General features: G+C 37.0%; 1 protein-coding gene and 1 long non-coding RNA gene across 8 annotated transcripts in view; one reads left to right on the forward strand and one right to left on the reverse strand.

The window, feature by feature from the left end:
- Positions 1–18,695, forward strand: part of LOC112650514 (uncharacterized) — a 48,060-nt gene extending 29,365 nt beyond the window's left edge. The window contains exons 3-4 of one of the 2 annotated variants that reach the window (XR_003130247.3): positions 1,246–1,414; positions 18,394–18,695. This is a non-coding gene — a long non-coding RNA (uncharacterized LOC112650514). Of the gene's footprint in view, positions 1–1,245; positions 1,415–13,877; positions 14,187–18,393 lie in introns of those variants that run through there. The other variant, XR_003130246.3, reaches the window with a different exon arrangement.
- The window catches only part of TMEM245 (transmembrane protein 245), a 102,256-nt gene that overhangs the window by 47,147 nt on the left and 34,100 nt on the right, over positions 1–21,009 (reverse strand). For 5 of the 6 annotated variants that reach the window (XM_049116357.1, XM_025433269.2, XM_049116359.1 and 2 more), the window contains exons 7-10: positions 19,687–19,710; positions 14,450–14,554; positions 9,959–10,041; positions 3,908–3,998 (exon numbers count right to left, since the gene is read on the reverse strand). In XM_049116357.1, the coding sequence (XP_048972314.1) occupies positions 3,908–3,998; positions 9,959–10,041; positions 14,450–14,554; positions 19,687–19,710 (303 nt within the window). The remainder of the gene's footprint in view (positions 1–3,907; positions 3,999–9,958; positions 10,042–14,449; positions 14,555–19,686; positions 19,711–21,009) is intronic. The other variant, XM_025433270.2, reaches the window with a different exon arrangement.

Raw genomic sequence — 21,009 nt, forward strand, 5'->3', positions numbered from 1 at the left:
GTATGACTGGTGTCCTCATAAAAAGAAGAGGCTAGGAGACAGACACACACAGAGAGATGAGCATGTGAAGAAGACACAAGCATCTACAAGCCAAGGAGAGAGGCCTTAAAAGAAACCAATCCCACCAACACCTTGATCTTGGACTTCTAGCCTGCAGAATCATGAGAAAATAAATTTGTGTTATATGAACACCCAGCCTGTGGTACCTTGTTATGGCAGCGCTACCAAATTAATACTGTTCATCTCTACTGATGGGTAGAGTGATAGGTGCTATCTGACGATATTCAAATTTCCACCTACAGCCCAGATCTCTTCCCAGAACCCCAGCTATGTATGTCCAATTGCCTTTTCTGAAATCTTGACTTAGAGGTCTGATAGGTATCTCAAACTTAACACACCCCAAACAGAATTATGACTGTCTGTAAGTCTCCCGTGACCCCATCACTTTCCAAGTCTGTCCATCTCAGGAAGTGGCACAGCAACCCTTACAGTTGGGTAACCGAAAACTTCCTTCCCTTTCACTCCGTATCCAATTACAAACAGTAATTCCTAGAAGAACCAACCTCAAAACTATACCCCAAATGTGACTTCTTCTCTCAATTCCCTTTTCTACCATCCTCATCCAAGTCGTCAACAATCTCCCCTAGACTACCAGAATAATCTGAGCCAGCCCCTTGCCCTCTCCCCCATTTCTGCCCTTCGCTCCACAGAGCAGCCAAAACGAGCTTTCGATATCCTAAATCAGGCCATATTCCTTTCTGCTTTAAATCCATGTTTACCTTTGTAACTAAATTAAAATCCCAACTTCTTGTTAGGACCTGTGGCTTGTCCTGTCACCACATCCCTCATTCCAGCCATACTGGCCTTCTTTCTTTCCTTCAAGTTTGTTCCTTTCTATACCCTCATTTTGAAATGTTCTTTTCCCAGACCTCCAGTCTTAGTGAAAGCATCACCTTCTCAGAGACATTCTCTGGCATTCTAGCTAATACATCACCCTGGATCACTCTCTATATTACCTTGTCACAGCACTTTTAGGTCATTTTGCAATGGTTACTTGTTTCATGTCTGCCTCCTCTCATGAGAGTAAGCTCCTGGAGGGTGGTAACTCTTTCTGATTTACTGCTTTTCCCTAACACTTACAACAGTGCCTGGCACATTTATGGACTGGCTGTCACTTTCTTTATTCTAGTCATGGGAGAAGGGACATTCAAAACGCATTCACAACTTACTCTCTTGCTGTTTCAGGGCAGCATCTCCAGATACAAATTTTGGAAATAACATATCAAGCAGAAAGGTAAGCTCAAGCAAGGATATTGAATGAAGAAAGTACACTGGATTTGAGAAAACAGCAAACTAGCAGATCTGGGTAGAAACCAAATAATGCATGGAGGATACGGGAAATAAAGCTGACAAGGTAGGCTGGGGCAGGTAGACAGGAACCTTCTCTGTTCATACCTAAACACACCCTAAAAAACTCTTCTTTTCCTGAATGTGACCTTTTCCTCAGGCTTCAACCCTTTCTACAATTCAGTCTCCTTAGGACCCAATTTTTATATGATTTTTTATAGCTGGATAAGATTAGAAAAGCTACCTTACAATTTCAATGGTTCTTTTTCCAAAACAACTTTATTGAGATAATTCATACATCTTACCCACTTATGCATATAATTCAAGGGTTTCTTTTAACATATTCAGAGTTATGTAACCATCACCACAATCAATTTTGGAACATTTTCATTACCCCAAAAAGAAACTCCATACTCACAGCAGTCTCTCATTTCTCTCCATTCCTCACCCGCTCCCCCCCCCCACCGGAAACCACTACTCTACTCTCTGTCTTTATAGATATATTTCTTCTAGACATTTCATATAAATGGCATCATATGTATGTGGTCTGCAGCTTCTTTCACTTAGCATAGTGTTTTCAAGATTCATGCATGTTGCAGAATGTATCAGTGCTTCCTTCCTTTCTTTGGCCAAATAATATTCCATTATATATATATACCACATTTTATTTACCCATTCATCACTCAATGAACATTCAATGGTTGGTTTTAGATATTTTCCCCGTGTCTTCCAAATCAGGCTAATGACTATGTTAACGGCTTTTGTTAGCAATACCCATCTCTCTTCAACTGTCTTCCCTTTTCGAGTCTTGAGCAAAAGGTTTCAGATCTTTTCTCTAAATAATTTGAAATTCATTTCCCTAAAATCTAAAGCACAGTTCTCCAACTCTTCCCAAATAGGTAAGAATTCCAGAACTCAAACAGATAAACCAAAGAACTAAATTCCACGCTTTCAGCAGAGTAAATCATACAACATAGTTCTAGTGGTCTAAAAGGCTTCTGCAATGGCTGGATCTTCTTCTCTGATAGTTAAGAGATCAATACCCAAAAACTTATATTTTACTTACTCAGCAAATATTTTTTAAAGATTTCCATGTGACGTTTGAATAGGTTACCTGGTACGGACTCAAGAAAATCAGTTACATAGGTCTTTCTCTGAACTTTTTTTTTTTTTTTAAGATTTTATTTATGTATTCATGAGAGACAGAGAGAGACAGAGACAGAGAGGCAGAGACACAGAGGGAGAAGCAGGCTCCCTGCAGGAAGCCAAAGGCAGATGCCCAACCGCTGAGCCACCCAGGCGTCCCATTTCTCTTAATTTTTTACTCGATAAAAATTCCATCCTTATGTTCGATTACTGTACGAATGCATAATTTTCAAGATAACTTTTTTTGAGGTTTTATTTTCTGAATTTTGAGCAAGGAATCACATGATACTTTTTTTTTATGGGCAACAAATCTTGTCAATCCCTAGATGTTTCCTATTACTTCACTATATTGTAACTCCAAATAACCTTCTTTTCCACAGGTAATACTGGGGAGAGGGGGTACCCCAAATCAGTATCATGGAGGCTGACTCTCATCTGCACTGTGTCTTTTCTTCTATCCTTCACCCCCCTCCACAAAGCTTCAGACAAGGTGTTCTCAAGCATACTCCTGCATCCTTATCTTGGCTCACATAATCACCCCTTAAAATACACACTTCCTTCTCTTCAGTCATCTAAAACCTATCATTCCTTCACAATTTATCTCAATGAGTGACACATTAAAGCACCTAAGCCAGTTCTAGGCATGTATTTCTAGCATGCTACAGTAGAAAGAACAAATAATTTAGAATTACTCTTCAGTTTGAAACCAAGCTGCAATTTACTACATGACCACTGGAAATTTACTTAGCCTTGCTAAGCCTGTTTCTTCCTCTGTAAAGCAGGCAAAATAATTCAGACTACTACAGGTTTCTTGGAAAAATTAAATGAAACAAACCAGAAACTGCCAAGCACAGTCACCAGCAGATAACATTTAATATTTGCTAGTAACTTTTTTTCCTCCATAAAGTCTTATTTGACCACCCAATCTTAATGATCATTCTGTACCAATGCACAAATAATGAATACTTACCATGAACAAACAGTAAGGGACCAATCTCTCTGTTCAGGCTACTAGCACTACTAAATACAATCATTCAGAAAGTCTAATTTCCTTGTATGTTTCTTGTTGACTTGTAGACTTAAGCCTATTTCAAAAACAGAAACTGGGACAGCCCCGGTGGCTCAGCGGTTTAGCACCTGCCTTCGGCCCAGGGTGTGATCCTGGAGACCGGGATCGAGTCCCACGTCGGGCTCCCTGCATGGAGCCTGCTTTTCCCTCTGCCTGTGTCTCTGCCTCTCTGTGTGTGTGTGTGTGTGTATCTCTCATGAATAAATAAATAAATAAAATCTTTAAAAAAAAGAAAAACAGAAACTGTTCTAAAGAGAATCTCCATTTATACTTCATCAAAGCAGGAAGCCCCTACCAATGACAACCCTGCAAAGAAAAAACCACAAAGAGAGGCTCTTCCCTTACCTTGTGAGTTATCCATTCTCTTCCATACTGGTATACGTTGTTAGCTGCAGAATTGAGGGCTCTTTGGACTACTTGAGCCTCAGGAAGCCAACTAATTTAAAATTAAAAAAAAAAAGAAAGAAAAAATTAAAACTAGTACATTTTTAATGTACTGTATCAATAACTCTTAGAATTCCATGTATTTAAAACAATCAGTAACTGACAAATTATTGATCAGTCATCACACATGGATACAAATGAATCACATGCAGGAGTCCTTGACTTCAAGCCTAAACACTTAATTCTACTATTCGAGATTCCCTTCAAGCTTTCCGTAACTTTTAGACTCACTTCCCCCACAACCTCCCTTTCATTCTGCTCTGCCTGGTTTCTCTGTCCATACATGTCCTGGGTCATTGCCTTAGCACCAGTAGAAGTGGTTCTGGGTCACTAGGATAGTCAATATCTGGGACAATGGTTCTCAAAGTATGGTCCATGAACCAACAGCATCATAACTGCCTGGAAACCTGTTAGTCATGCAAATTCTTGGGCCCAGGTCCAGACCTACTAAAAAAGAAACTGGGCTGGGGCTAACAAGCTCTGAAAGTGATTCTGATACATGCTGAAATTTGAGAACCGCTGATCTAAGAAACTAAGCAAAGAAATGAGAGAGAAAAAAGGAAAATTAAGAGGGTGAATCACTGTTTTCAATTTTTTACCCACTGAAGATCTTTTTCTTTAAGATGTGAGGAACTCCTGAGCCGAGTTTCAGCTATACAAGGAGCTGCATCTACAAGCTTCACTCTTTGCACCATGAGAGACAGCCTCCCTCCCCGCAATCCTGTTAACTACACAGGCTGTATCACCTGCCTTAATCAGTAACACACATATGCCCCAAGTTTTGTACACTAGAGATGTTGACATTCACAAATTTAATAGTCCTGATTTCAACTATCCATGAGTGATGACCAAAGATCAAGGCAAGCAGTAACTAAATACTTTCCTGAGGCCTAAATATGACACACGCTACAAAGCTGGCTTATGAGAAAGAATCAATAGTCAAGTCAAATGTGTAATGTACTCAATTTACAGAAATTTTAATATACTTGTAGTAATTTATATAGTAAATCAGAAGTGATAATTTGCTTCTGTGTGTGTGCAAGAGGGACAGAGAGAGACACATGGTCATAAAGAGAAAAAGCCAACTGCCTCTGACAGCCAGAAAAGTGATGCCTAGGAAAGCATTTGTCTGTAACCAGAGAAAAAGGCACTTGGAGGCATTAGAAAGTGAAATGTCAAATTGGTAATGGTTTTAATCTTTAATATTAACCAGTTCTTCCTACACTCCAAATAAAATATTCCTGAAACTTTTGGCAAATTCTCAAATATTTCTCAACAAGTGAAGACAAAACTTTAGAGCTGATTATAAATGTAATAATCTAACTATGAAAATGTGAACAGGAAATTGAGATCTTTAAATAGAGATGGGATTTGGGAGAAATTAAGTAGCTCTTAAATTACTCTAGTATTTAGAGGTTCATCAGTGCTTTGAAGGAACTGCTGAATATTTTCAGTTTTCTGGCATGACATTTTATGGGGAAAATTATAACCTCTAGTGTTAAAGTATGGGGATTCATATTAATATTTGAATAGATCTTTAATGACTAACAAGTGTCTATTAGGCCTGATAAATTCTTGCTGGCTGTGAAAACACTTTGCCAACATGTACACACAGGTGTCCTAAGAGCCACAGATAGGAAGAGCTGTCTTGAGGCCAAGTCAAAGATCTTGGCTCTGTCCAGATCACATGAGTGCCCTCTAGGAGACAAAGGGCCAAAAACACTTGAGCAACCTTGGCTGAGACAAGGTGGATGTGCCTTGACCTTATACCAATCAAAGCCATTCAATAACTCTTGTACCCTAAGAGGGATCCCTCAGGAGAAATCAAGTTCCTACAAACTGACCCGGACTACCCCAATCTTCCTGGTTAATCTGTATCAAGATATGACCTACAAAGAGAAAAAAACAATTAAAAACAACTTAGCTTAGCCTGGATTCCTCCCAAGTAATAGAAGGGGGAAGTCACATTCAGTATCATTTTAATGCCATCTCCTAATGAGGGTCATGAGAATCAACAGGCTTGAGACTAGTTCACAGAAAGTAGGACATGGACTCCAAGTGAACAGAACCATCCGAGGCAAGAATTAAGATGTGCTCCACCTTCAACTTTATTTTCTATGAAGCTCTGTAAAGATGACCCTGTCCTGTCTTTGTCACCAAACACACTCACCAAACACACTCATGGGAAGTCGAGGTACCTACTCAGGGTGTAAAAATGTGCACTACATTGGAAGAAAGTGTACCTGATCAATTTTTTCTTTTTAATGATATATTTATTTATTTGAGAGAAAAAGTATGTGTATGTGCGCTTCTGAACAGGGGCAGGGGCAGAGGGAGATGGAGTGGGAGAAGAGCAGACTCCCCGGTGAATGGGGAGTCCAATACCAGGCTTGACCTCAGGACCTGGAGATCATGACCTGAGTGTAAACCAAGAGTTGGTCACTTAACCGACAGAGCTACCCAGGCACCCCTGACCCATTCTTAACTCTTTCTCCTCCATTAGGTATACACATGTGAATTTTCCACAAAGTCAACTGCCATCTTCAGAACAGGAATCCACTGAGTACTCAGACTTCAAGAGCCATTAGTATTCATATCCACCTCCATTAATCTGCTACAAAAGAATCACACTTTTCACAAATCATCAAAGTCTAAACAGCTTTTAAAAACCTTCATACATGGGACACCTGGCTCAGTCAGTTGGGCATCTAACTCTTGGTTTCAGCTCAGGTCATGATCTCAGGGTTTTGAGATTAAACCCCAAGTCGGGGTCCTGCTCAGCACAGAGTGTACTTGGGATTCTCTCTCTCTCCCTCTGCCTCTCCCCTAGCTCACATGTGCTTAAATAAAATAAATCTTAAAAAAAGAAAAGAAACCTTCCTATATGGAATATTACACAGTAATAAAAGGGAACACACTAGCAATACATACAACATCTTCATTGAATTTCAACAGAATTATGCTGTAGATCTGGCTAAAAAGGGCCGGCATGAGGAAGCCTGTGGTTATGGAAGAGCTATGTATCTTGATGGTCTTGATAGCTTACAGGAAGCTACACATGATAAAACCGCAAACACACACACACACATACACACAAATGTCCATTTCCTAGTTTTGTTATTGTATTATAGTAATGCAAGATGACATTAGAGGAGGTGGCATGAAGAGTCCATGGGACCTCCCCATGGACTCTTTCTTTGCCAGGCCCTGTGAATCCAGAAGTATTTCAAATTTTAAAAATGAAAACAAGTATTTTTTATTATTTCTTAATATTTTAATTATTTGAAAGGGAGAGAGAGAGAGAGAGAACAGCAGGGGGAGGGGCACAGGGAGAGAGAGGAAGCAGACTCCCCACTGAGCAGGGAGCCCAAAATGGGACTCGATCCCAGGACCCTGAGATCATTACCTGAGCTAAAGGTGGACACTTAACTGATGGAGCCACCCAGGCGCCCCAACAAGCAACTTTCTAAACTACTCTGATCTGGAGCTCCACAGATTATATGTGCCTTCAATTTTGTAGCAGAGATAGTCCTATTGCAATAGAAAACCAGTACAGAGGGGCTCTAGACTTGTTTCCACTACAGAAGAATAACCACTGAAGAAGGGGGGCCACTGAGATATCAAGGCTGCCAATCTTTTAACTTCAAGCCAGATCTCTCTCCTGAACTACACACCAACATAGCCAATGGCCTACTGGATGCTTACACTTATCATTGGCACTTCAGACTCAACAAGTAAAAAAGTGAATTCTTTCCCACCGTATCTGCTCCTCAATTTACTATGCTGGTGAATCTACCATCATCTTCTAACTTCCAAAACCAGAAACACAATGCTAGATTTTTTCCAACTATATCCAATTAATCACCAACTACCCACCTTAAGGTCTTATAAATCTGTCCATCCTGTTCATTTCCACAACTGTCCATAATTAAGGGCTTCATCATCTCTCATCTGGTTTACTCCAAATTTTAACTGGTCTAAAAGGCTCAAATCTTGTACCCTGTCATGTTTTCTCCACAGTACAGAGGGAAACATTATTCTAGAATGAGTCTGTTTATGCCACTTCTCTTCTTCTATCTTTAATCAAGATAATGAACATTATCACTCTCGAGTTTCCTTGTGCCTCTATGTACTCCTTTCCCAGAGTCCACTCCTACCCACAGACAACCACTGATCCTTCTGTCACTATAGATTAGTTTGCATTTCCTAGAACTTAGCATAAATGGAATCACATTGTATTTTTTTTGTCTGACTTCTTTCACTATAACTATTTTGAGATTCATCCATGCTGCTACATATACAGTTCATTTTTATTTAATCCTAAGGATCATTCCTTTGTACAGATATACAATTTGTAACTAACCAGAAACACTAAGGACAAACACTTTGAGTATGCTGTGGATAACAGGAGATAAGTGCAGAGAAATATATTGTGAAAGACATCCTTTTAAGGATATTCAAATATCTTTTTTTTTAAGATTTATTTATTTATTTATGATAGACAGAGAGAGAGAGGCAGAGGGAGAAGCAGGCTCCCTGCCGGGAGTCCGACGCGGGACTCGATCCCGGGACTCCAGGATTGCGCCCCGGGCCAAAGGCAGGCACCAAACTGCTGAGCCACCCAGGGATCCCCTCAAATATGATTCTAACCAAATTCAAGAAATGTCCAAGCAGGTTTTACATAAAGGAATAAAGTCAGTTGAAAGGAGACAATTAAGCTACATCTCAATTTACAGCCTTAAAATTGGCAGGATATTTCCTACTTAAATTTAAATTAGTGCCTATCCTGGAGTCAGTAAAAAAAAAAAAACAAAAAAACAGGCCATACATTTGTCATCAAATTCAATACAGTGACATAAAATCTCTCACAAAAGCCAAATTAAGCAAGTACACAAAAAGATCCTCTAAGAAACACCTGGGTGGCTCAGTCAGTTCAGCATCTGCTTTCAGCTCAGGTCATGATCCCAAGGTCCTGGATGGAGCCCCAAAGTCGGGCTCCCTGTCCAGCGGGAAACCTGCTTCTCCCTCTCCCTCTGCCACTTCCCCTGCTTGTGCTCTCTCTCTCTCTCAAATAAATAAATAAAATATTTTAAAGAGAGAGAGAGAGAGTCCTATAAGGCAGAGGTTGGCAGATTTCTTCCGTAAAGGGCCAGAGAGTAAATATTTGAGGCTACTGGGGACATAAAACCTGTGTTATAACTACTCCATTCTACCTTTTCTTGCAGCCCCAAAACAGCCATAGACAGTAGGTAAACGAATGGCTATGGGTTTGTTTCAATTAAACTTTACAGAAACACGGGGCTGGATTTGGCCTTGAGCCACAGACTGCCAACCCTGCCTATACAATACAATACAATGTGAGGGCATCTGGGTGGCTCAGTCCATTAAGCATCGGACTCTTGGTTTCAGCTCAGGTCATGATCTCAGGGTAGCAAGATCAAGCCCTCCATCCGGGTCTGCACTCCACTGCGGGTCTGCTCGGGATTCTCTCCCTATCCCTCTGCCCCTCCTCCCAGTCACGCTCTCTAAAATAAATAAATCTTTAAAATGACACGATGTGGAAAAACCGCTGACCTTACCACTGGGGGATTATCTCAATTTGCTTAACCTTTGATCCTGATTCCTCATCTGTGAAATGAGAACAGTCTCTTCAACCTCCTCAGTCACTGTGAGGAACACAGGACACAGCTGAAAATGCTTTGCAAACCATAAACATATTATAAACTGTAAATCTCAATTCAAATATAAAGACATTTACCATAAACTGTTTCCAAAATCTTAGGTACTTCCCTCTCCCTCATCCCCCAATACATGCCATTCTTATACAGCAATGACAACAGTCATCAAAGCTTTTCTCTTCCAAAGTAGCTGCATCAGTGAAGATCAATTTCATCCAAATACATAATGAACCTAGGACATCCATTTCTATTTTTGCCAAAATAATATTCTTACTTTGCCCACTCAGGGTGATTTGCTAGAGTCTCATTTATCAAATTGCTTGTGACTTCAATCATGTGTACACTCTCTTGATGTACCTGTATTATGGATAGGAGAGAAAAGAATCTCAATAAAAAATAAGCCAAATTTAACATTTTTTATACTACTATTGGAACAATGCTTTTAGAAACAAATAATTACACATCTTAGTTTCAATTAGTTTAGAAACCTGTACTGAACAGCTATTATACATAATGCCCTATGACACTCACTATGGAAAATAAAAAGTACACAATAGCTCCCTGACTTCAAGAAGCTCAACAACTTCAGGAAAAATTATATAAAAAGATACATCTAAATACTTATACACAAGACAAGCACATTCAGTTCACACACACACGTGTCTGCAGCATAAGTAACCAATATCAACACTGCATAAGCTTAAAGAATTATGATGCAGTGTGAAACACAAGAAAATAAGGAATTCTATAAGGTTTCTGAGTTTAAAAAAAAAAAAAAAAAGCCAGCTGAAACTGCATCTCAGAATTTACCAAGAAAATAAGGAATTCTATAAGGTTTCTGAGTTAAAAAAAAAAAAAAAAAAAAAAAAAGCCAGCTGAAACTGCATCTCAGAATTTACCAACAAAACGAGGGGAATAGGGATGCATGGATCAGTCAGTTAAGTGCCCGACTACTGATTTCAGTGATCTCAGGGCTGAGACTGAGCCCCAAGTCAGGCTCCCCACTCAGCATGGAGTCGGCTTCAGATTCTCTCTCTCCCCCTCTGAATTAATTAGCTAATTAATTTTTTAAAACAGGAGAGGGATAAAAAGAAACAAGTCAGTTTCAGAGAACATTCTCTGAATTTTACTATTTTTAAATTAGGCACACTGAGCATATAATTTATCCTGGTGCATTCCATGTTTACTCGAAAGAACATGATTCTCCTGTTGTCATTTCACATTGGTTGATAGTGTTTTTCAAGAGTTCTATATTCTTACTAATTTGCTATCTACTTATTCTCTCAATTATTGCAAGATGAGTATTACTGAATCCCTAACTACAATCACTGGTTTATCTATTTCTCCTTTTAATTCTGATTATTTTGCTTTACATATTTTAGAGCTCTACTGTTAAGAACATACTCATTTAAACTGCCATATCGTACTACAGAATCACCTCCTTTATCATAATGAAAAGCCCACATTTCTTGTCTTCAGTAATATTTAACTACATTGTCTAATATTAATATAATCACTCTACAACTCTTATGTTTACAGTTTGTGTGGTGTATCTTTTTTCATCCTTTTACTATCAACCTATCGCTTTGAATTTAAAGGTTAAATAACTTATAGATACCAATTAGCCAGAACTTGCTGTTCTATACCCAGTCTGAAAAATTTCTGCCACTTGATGATTTAATTGCCTCCCATCTAATATATGCATTGATACAACTGGATTTAGATTTGCCATTTTGTGATTTGCTTTCTGCCTCATCCCTATTGTTATTCTTTGTGTTAAGCAACTATTTTTTTTAGTATACCATTTAATTGCCTCTTAAAATCTGTTAGTGGTTGCTATTCATCTTAATCTTACCACATCTTTTTTTTTTTTAAAGATTTTATTTATTTATTCATGAGAGACACAGAGAGAGAGGCAGAGACACAGGCAGAGGGAGAAGCAGGCTCCATGCAGGGAGCCCAATGTGGGACTCGATCCCTGGACCCCGGGATCACGTCCTGAGTCAAAGGCAGATGCTCAACTGCTGAGCCACCCAGGCATCCTGATTACTACATCTTAATTTGTCACAGACCACCTCAAGTTAATGGTGACTTCCAATAAAATATCTGTAAGAACTTCATACCACTATAATTGTTTCCCAGTCTTCTTTGGGCTATGGTTATGCATATATAGTTTCATCTCTGTGCATTATAAATTCTACAATACATTGTTACAACTTTTCTTTAAATAATTGTTGTTTAAATAAATTGAAAAAGGGAGAAAATAATTTTTATATATACCTACATATTTACCAAGTGCTCTTCACTCCTCCCTTTGGATAAAGTTAATTCTGGAGTCACTTCTCAGTCTGAAGGAATTCCTTTAGCATTCCTTATAGTGTGGGTCTGCTATTCACAAATTCTCAGTTTTGGTTATCTAGAAATACTTTTATTTTGGATTTACTTTTATAGTTTCACTGATTATAAAATTCATGGTTGCCCAGTTTTTTTATCCCCCCAAGACTGAATATATCATTCCAATGTCTTGTGATACTCACTGTTTATTATGAGAAGTCAGTCATTATTTATTTTGTTGTTCTCCTATGTGTGATGTGTAATTTTTCTCTTGCTTCCTTCAAGATTTTTTTTCTTTCTTTGGCTTTTACTAGTTTGACTATGATGAGTGTCTAGGTACAGTTTTGTTTTGTATAGATTTATTCCACTCAGCATTTGTTGAGCTTCTTGGCTATTTTAATGTTTTTCATCAAACTTCATACATTTTTGCCCATTATTTCTTCAAATATTTTTTCTAGTCTTCTCTTTCTCCTTTCATTTTTCTGGGATACCAATTCCATGTCTACTAGAATCTTTGATATTGTCCTACAAATGTTTGAGTCTCTCCTCATCCACCATTTAAAAAAATAAAAAAAATATTTTGTTCATCAAATTGGACATTTTCTACTGATCTTTCTTCAAATTCATTCATTTTATTTTCTGGATGTCAAATCTGCTGTAGAGCCTGTCTAGTAAATTTTTCATTTGTTATTGTTCTTTTCAGCTCTAGGATTTCTATTTGTTTCTGTTTTATAGTCTCCATTTCTATGTTGAGCACCTCTATTTGTTTACATGTTATTAGCATACTTACCTTTAATTTTTTTAAATATATTTATAATAGCTGCTAAATCCAACATCTTGGCTACTTAAATATCCACTTCTTTAGCTGCTTTCCTCCACCCCCCTCCAAGTCACACTTTGCTGTTTCTTTTGTGTCTAATAATTTCTGGTTAATAATTCCACATTTAGAAATGTGTTCTAACAACTCTGGATTTTGTTTTCTTCTTCTGAGAGCTGCTGTTTGCTTCAGTAAGCAATTAACTTATCTGTAGTCAAGCTACAAAATCTGCCTTCCCGGTCACTGATGTTTCTTTCTTTTTTTTTTTTTTTTTTTTTTACTGATGTTTCTGCTCAGTGTTTTTTATTATTATTTTTTTAAGGCCTAAAGCCTTCCCTTGATCCTGTATACCTTAGTGGTTAGCAAATGATTTTGGCAGAAATCATGCTCAGATACTTCATAATAGGAATCTTCATCCTCTGCAGCCTAAGATGTGTAAGAGTTGAGAAATGCAATCAAAGGCACAATTTGCAAATCCTCCCAGGTTTTCAATGTTCACAGGGCTCCTTGCAGGCTCCCATATATCAATTTAGGATATATGGTTTGTTAATCTTATTAATAAGCCATCCATGGCTCTCTTGCTTCCAGAATCACCCCTTTAATTTATAGCTGCTCTCCTGTCAGCCCCAAACCAAGTCTACCACCTCCCACAGGAAAAGCTGCAGGTTTCTGCTGCCTACCCAATGCGGGATGAGAAAAACTCCAAGCAAGAAAGCCACAAACTACCTGTTTCACCAGTTACAGTAACAGTTTTTAATGAGCAAATACTCCTCAAATCATTGCCTGATGGTTTTCCAATGCCCTGATATGTATTTTAGTAACTTTTTTGACGATTGATTGATTAATTGATTTATGCATGCAAGCAAGAGGAGGGACAGAGGGAGAAGGAGAAGCAGACTACCTGCTCTGTGGGGAGCCCAACACAGGGGTTAGTCTCCGGATCTTAGGATCATGATCTGAACCATGAGACACTTAACAGACTGAGCCACTCAAGTGTCAGAGGGTTTTTAATAATTTTATACTGTTTTGATCTTGCTTTCAGTGGAAAGGAATTATGACATCCTTGCCCTGGTATTACCCCAAGATGAAGCCAAAAAGGATTTTTTGATGAAGTAGATACAAAAGGAAAGAATGAAGTCAAGGATGATCCTGAAATTTTTCACCTACACAAGTAGAACTGAATGGTCATTTTCACCAAAATAGTTCTCCCATTCAAAGAAGCCACTTATTCTTCACTATCTCAATTTCTTCATCTGCCATCATATCTGAGCATTTTGGTAACAAAATTGAAATGCACATAAGAAAATATAAAGTAGGTAAATTCATGGCAAAACTCATAATGTAAAAATCATAAATAATTTAATCGTTATATATAACAAGGTAAGTTTTCCCTGGCAGCTTCTGCCAGCTTCTTATACATACTATAATTCTTTATTAAGTAGTCTTCATGCCCAGTATGGAGCCCAACGCAGGACTTGAAATTTACAACCCTGAGATCAAGACCTGAGCTCATACCAAGAGTGAGAGGCTTTAACTGACTGAGTCATGCAGCACCCCTGCATATACAATTCTAACAAGAGTTTTTTAATGGCAATAGTAATTGTTATACTCTACCTTTGCAGTCAGGAGTAGGGCTAAAAGAAGGGTTCCTATCACTAACAAAAATATGATGAAAATGCTTATTATTTTGTCTAACATCTTCTCCAACCAGATGATCATCTGCACAGAAACGAAAAAGAGAATTACTTATCTTTCAAGCACAACTTAATAAAAATGCATACATATTCAAATATCAAGACAAAATAGGATATTCAGCATTGCAAATCAAACTATGGCATAATGATTAAAGCAGTGAAAGCTGTAAGCAACTTCAGAAAATTAACTAATAGCATTAATTACTGTTGTTATACAGAGTTTATTATTCTAAGAAAAGGTAGTCAATTTGAACATAATTTATATTTACCTTTGAATTCCTATACAGTGGTATATTTACATTTCAAATTGTAATTTACAATCTGGTAAATATTCTAAATGAAATAAAATATTTAAATGAAAAATAATGATAATACATTAGCTGACCTCAAATCTCATGAAATTTTGCTGTCAATTAGCAAATATAGATGGTTTTAGAAAAAGTATGCCTCTAACAAAAGAGGTATACCCTAAATTATGTAGGCAAAATAGGAACAAATTAAAATAGGAATTACATTCAAAATATGGTTTTCCCTTTGATGCCATTAAGGTTATAAAAACAGTAATAATAAAAAATCTAATATTAAGGTAATGATAAGTATCAATTTCAGAATATTACCCTGGAGGCGGGGGAAGGTGAGGAGGTAGATGCTAAATCAGGAGGCATATAAAATGGGCTTTAATTATACAGTAACGCTTTATTAAGCTGGAGGACAGTTTCACTGATATTCTTTACATCTTTTTTATATTTGAAATATTTCATAACAAAATACTTTTTGAAATAGGATATTCCATTTGAAATTTCCATTCTGTTTAAAACATAAGCTTTAGGACAAATTGACTGTAAATAAAGAATAAACATTACCGTAATGCTTATTCCTTAATGAATAATTATAATTATGTTCTCCCTGAATACTCCCTAAAACAACATTCCATTTTGAGTATAACTTCTCTCATCTTTCACAATCACAAATAATCGTACATTTAAAAAGAATTTTTGTTTTCAGAATTTGTAATAATTCTGACAGATTTTTAAAATTCCTGCCATACAAAGCTACCATTTAACATTTCAAAAATAAAATCAAATAGAAACACCATACTGCACCCCTCAACCCCTACATAAACTACAGCATTGCTGAATAGGTTAGTCTTAATTTATATCTGAATTATGCTCTCCAGTGAGTTAAAACATACAAGAGCAAAGAATGGTGGTTAAAAACAAAACATGACTTCTAAAACATTTATTTCCCAATCCATGCTATAAGCTTGCATCCCTTTATCTTTTATGAAAGATAACTGTTACTAAGAGAGCAATGCTGCAGTGAACCCAAAGATTAAAAAGTTCATCTTTTCTCTTGACAATTACAGCTTCGAACAGAAGAGTTAATTTTCAGTGCATGCTACCAAAGCATCAGAGACAATGCAGAGATTAAAATAAAGTAGTAACAAGTTTCTAAGATATGGAAGGTCAGATGTCATATTTTGAATGTACATTTTAAAATCAATGAAACTGAAAAGTTTTACAATCAGAAACCATCTCTGCACATGGTTCTTGAGACAGTGTCCTGAGGAAAGAGCTAGTGTTGTATTGTTCCTCTTTGTATGTAGTTCCCAAGCCTGACAGTGCATGACGCATGGTAAAAGCTCAAATATATATATAAACAGACAAACATAAATAATTTCAGAATTAAGAACAGATTTGTATTCACAAATTAACAATTTCCAAAGATAACTTGGAAGCCCCAATTGTTTAAAAAAATGTCTATTCTGAAATACATTTTTTAATGTAAACATGCTTTATTTATAAAATATATCTAAATGTAAGTCTGGGTATTTCTCACATATAAAACATGGAATTCACAAACACATTAGGTATATTAACATGACAAAACCAAACTTTGTTTTTAAATCAGGGTAGAATTTTTCTATCAGAAGCCAAATAAAATACCCAAGGATTGGGGAAAATCCACACTAACAATTACCTAAAATAAAAATTTATTTTCAAGGGTAACAGTGAGGGTTAGATGTTTCATTCAAAGTTTAAAATAAATAAAACCATTTAAGATGCTCAGTACATCAACTAAAAAAGGTGGAGAGGGGGAATCTATTCACATTATGGCCAGCTAAGGTAAGGTAAAAATACAGAACAAAAAGGGAGACAGGTAAAGAGAGAGAAGACCGGGAAAGAAAGGGAAAGACTTATTAAAGAATAAAGAGTGATTTTCTTTAAAAAATCAAAACAAGGGCAGCCCGGGTGGTTCAGCGGGTTAGCGCTGCCTTCAGGCCAGGGCCTGATCCTGGAGACCCGGGATCGAGTCCCATGTCGGGCTCCCTGCATGGAGCCTGCTTCTCCCTCTGCCTGTGTCTCTGCCTCTGTGTGTGTGTGTGTGTCTCTCATGAATAAATAAGTAAAATCTTTAGATATAAATAAATAAAATAAATAAATAAAAAGCCAAAACAGGAGGGAAAAAAAGCATGGCTGGGGGTAGTTGGTGTATAGAACAAAGGACCAACTAATAAAAAAGAAACAACAAAGCGACAGAAAATTTACATAGAGGAAAAGAACTCCCAGAAAGAGTAAATGGAACAAGGACTCTCAAGAAAACAGAAACTCAGACACTAGAAGGAGAAATATGGATGTAAGAAGCAATGGAGAAGCAGAAGGTAATGGAGGAGAAAATTCCTAAAGAAATGCCAGGGGCAGATCCTGTGCCGTGCTCAGCTTTGGGCAGCAGGATCCACACCACCTGTCACCACTGCCATCAGCTGTCATTACTGCCTGCCTGTAGAAGCCACACTGTCCCTGGTGATCTCCCCGGCCCTCTATGCTCTGAGAAATTATTTTAGTTTTTAAACTTTATTTTCTTAAAGAGGAAGGGAGGTAATTTAAAAATGACATTCTGAATGTTTCAAGTGTGAAAGAAGGGCATACTATTTTTTTAAATTTAGAGAAGTCAGTAAATGTATAGTATACTGCAAGACTTTGAAACTTCTAAACTGGCTTCATTTATAGCAAGCTATTAAGAGTGTATCGTTCCACTACTGAGCTTTCTCTTCTATTTCATTAGTCTGAGCCTGTAGGCTTCCATTTTGTTTTTGTTTTTTTTTAACCAAATTCTCATTGAGTCTTAGTGCAAATAATCAATACTAAAAAATAAAACAAGCCTTATGTCTCAATTAACCACAGATATGTTCTCTCTCACCCTCACTTCACTTGAATTAGTTTCCTAGTTCACCCCACTTGAACCTGAAATACCAAATACCCAGTGCTGCAAATTTTCTGACCTTGGATGTAATGTAAGAAAATAGACCTCAACTTATTTATGTGCTTTCCTGGAATGCACAGTCCCAGAACTTAAAGCAATTACTCCTGCTCTCCACCTATGCTACACCATGGAATCATCAAAGAAAGGAAATCGTCACTTGATCTCTTAGGAATCTTTTTAAACTGAGTCACAACTGATGAGCTACGAATTAGGCTCCTAAATTAGGTCATCTAACTCATGTAGCCCTGAAAGTTAAATCAAATTGAACCTAATGACTTTAGCTCTCCTTTTATCCCTTGAGGACAATTTCATTTCAATATACAAAAGCTGGAGAAATGTTAAAAACCACCTACTTTGATCAAAATAAGAAAATGTGACTTTTGTTTGCAACACTATCATTTGCCAAGGATTGAATTCATTTATTCATATTAGTTTTGCAGGGAATGGAGACACAGACAATAGCATATATGTTGATGGGGGCAGGGGGTGGGGTGGTCAGTTGGCAAGTGTATTTATCTTTTTATTTTACACAGTTTATTTTCAATTGAAAATTCAGAAGTTTAGGCATTGTCAAGTCTGCCTTTTCTTCTTCTTCAACAGAAAGAAGAAAATCCTAATCTCTACACTCAAAAGTGTAGAGATCTGGGATCCCTGAGTGGCTCAGCGGTTTAGCACCTGCCTTTGGCCCAGGGCGTGATCCTGGAGTCCCGGGATCAAGTCCCACGTCCGGCTCCCTGCATGGGACCTGCTTTTCCCTCTGCCTGTGTCTCTCTGCCTCTCTCTCTCTCTCTCTCTCTCTCTCTCTCTCTGTGTCTCATGAATAAATACATAAAATCTTAAAAAAAAAAAAAAAAGTGTAGAGATCTATTTCTAAGAAGTGCCACATCTTTCTTAAGGCCTGTATATTATTTCCACTGAAAATTTTAGAGTCTTGTTATGTTTAAATACAATACACATAAGTGTCATCTCTTGCTATCCATCCTAGGGATTTGATGAATTTAAGTCTACAACTACTATATGTGGACTACATGTCAGAAGTAAGGCACTCCTAATTTATCTGGATTAACCTTTATCGAAGTTATTAACAATGTACCTACTCCATGCAAATCATGTGAAGCATTCACCATACACACAACCTCATACCTTGGGAAATACATGAAATTAAAGGTCACAGACCAGGACTAGGATCTTTTTTAAGTTAAAAATGAAATCCTAGAATACTATCTTCAAAAAAAAAAAAAGTATATAAAATAACCAGCCAAGTGTATCAAATATTTCACAGATTTATCTTTTAAAAAAATTCCTGTCATTTAAGTAGCAATAAAAAGTTCTTTCCAGGACACCTGGGTGGCTCCGTAGGTTAAGCACCTGCCTTCAGCTCAGGTCATGATCCCGGGGTCCTGAGATGGAGCCTCTGGTCTGATTTCCCGCTCAGTAGGGAGCCTTTCTCCCTCTGCCTCTCCCTCCTGTTCATGCTTTCTCTCAAACAAATGAATAAAATCTTAAAAAAAAAAAAAAAGTTCCCTTTCCTTTTGGATAACTATTACCTAATGTGCTCTCTCACACATCAAAGGAGACTAGAGTATCAGGTTGAGCCACATTATAGAGCTGAAAATGAGGCAATCACTCACAGTGGACAAAAAGACTATAAGACAGAACCTCTTACACACACCTGGGCAAGGAGACAGCAATCATATATCCTAAATAGCTTTGGGTGTTTAGCAAGGTGTACTGTGACGGTATCAATGCTTCACGACCTTCCATAGCTTATTAATTTGAACTTTAAAAGCAAAAACTAGTTTTGACATATGGACAGAAACAGAATGAGAAAGGAGATACAGGGGGAAGTTACAGAATTCAATAGTAAAAACCAACATCCATGTGTTCATTTACCTTCTTATTTAGCCAGTGCCAGAGCTTGAGGACAGGGGGTAAGGTAAGAAAGGGAAGATAAGAACAGTGGAATATCATTAGAGAATGCAATAATAGTATGAAAAGAAAAGAAAGTCACCGAGAGTATGAGGAGGAAAATAATCCTAGACCAAAAAAAAAAAAAAAAAAAAACCTAGAAAAATAACTGTACTGCATTAACAAAGTTTTAAAATTAAGTGAATATAGTATTCGTTTAAGATACACAATGATTGAAATAACTACAAGCTTTGTTGGTAATTCAACAATTAAAAAAATATATATAAAATAACCTGAATGCTTGTCAGCTTAGTTATATCAAACTCCAGAAGTTGAAATAATAATTAAGATCCTTTCACATATCATGCACCAAAAAAAATTTTAGTTCCTAAATAAATTAACTCATGTTCATATACTATGTGCTTATTGAACTTTGTAGCTTTACAGTATTGGTTATTTCAAATTTTTTAAACAGTAAAATACTTCAGTGCTCATTTGGAACACCAGGTGTTCACTGACAAATCTAAGATTCTGCTAAAATTTGGTGTATTTCCTTCCATCTCAATTTTTTGGCAGACTTCTACCTTATGTAACATCCTTTCTTTCACATATATGTTACCTCATTTAAATATCTCACAATATTTAGCACTGTAATAACTAATGCTAGTGGACAAATGAGGTAAAAATCACTAACCATAGAATTTAAGGCATTACTAGTGATATAAAAAGCACAATTTCATCAGAGAAACTGTAAATGCTCTCTGCAGTGTCTTTACTAAAAGTACATTCAATGCATGTTTAAAACTATACTTTTAAACCATCTCTCGTAGAGGAATATTTTCAAAAACACTAGTCTGATCAATCAAAATTTAACGGAAACATGAAAAATAGATTTACTCTCCAAAGCAGCAGCTCATATATATCATTATACTAGACAGAACAATTATAAGTGAGTTCACAGCATCAATTATAATTAGACAAATATTCAGTTTGTAATAGCCATTTATTCTGATATATTTATCAGAATATTTTTATATTATTTTTTTATTATTATAGCCAAAAAAGCTAGTTTTATTCATTTTACTATCCTTAAGAAGGACAAATTGGCATACAAATCTAAATAAAAAATGAAAAATTTTTAGTCCATTAAAAAAAAAAAACAAAAACTCTACTCCATAACAAATACTTCCGATACCCCTGGAACTTCAACTGACACGTCTATAGAGTTGGTCTTAAGTGAAGTTTTCCAAACACAAGTACACGGGATTCTGCAAACAAGATTCAGCGTGCATCCCCTCTGACAGTGGT

Source organism: Canis lupus, chromosome 11 (genome assembly GCF_003254725.2).
Source record: "Canis lupus dingo isolate Sandy chromosome 11, ASM325472v2, whole genome shotgun sequence".
NCBI lineage: Eukaryota > Metazoa > Chordata > Mammalia > Carnivora > Canidae > Canis > Canis lupus.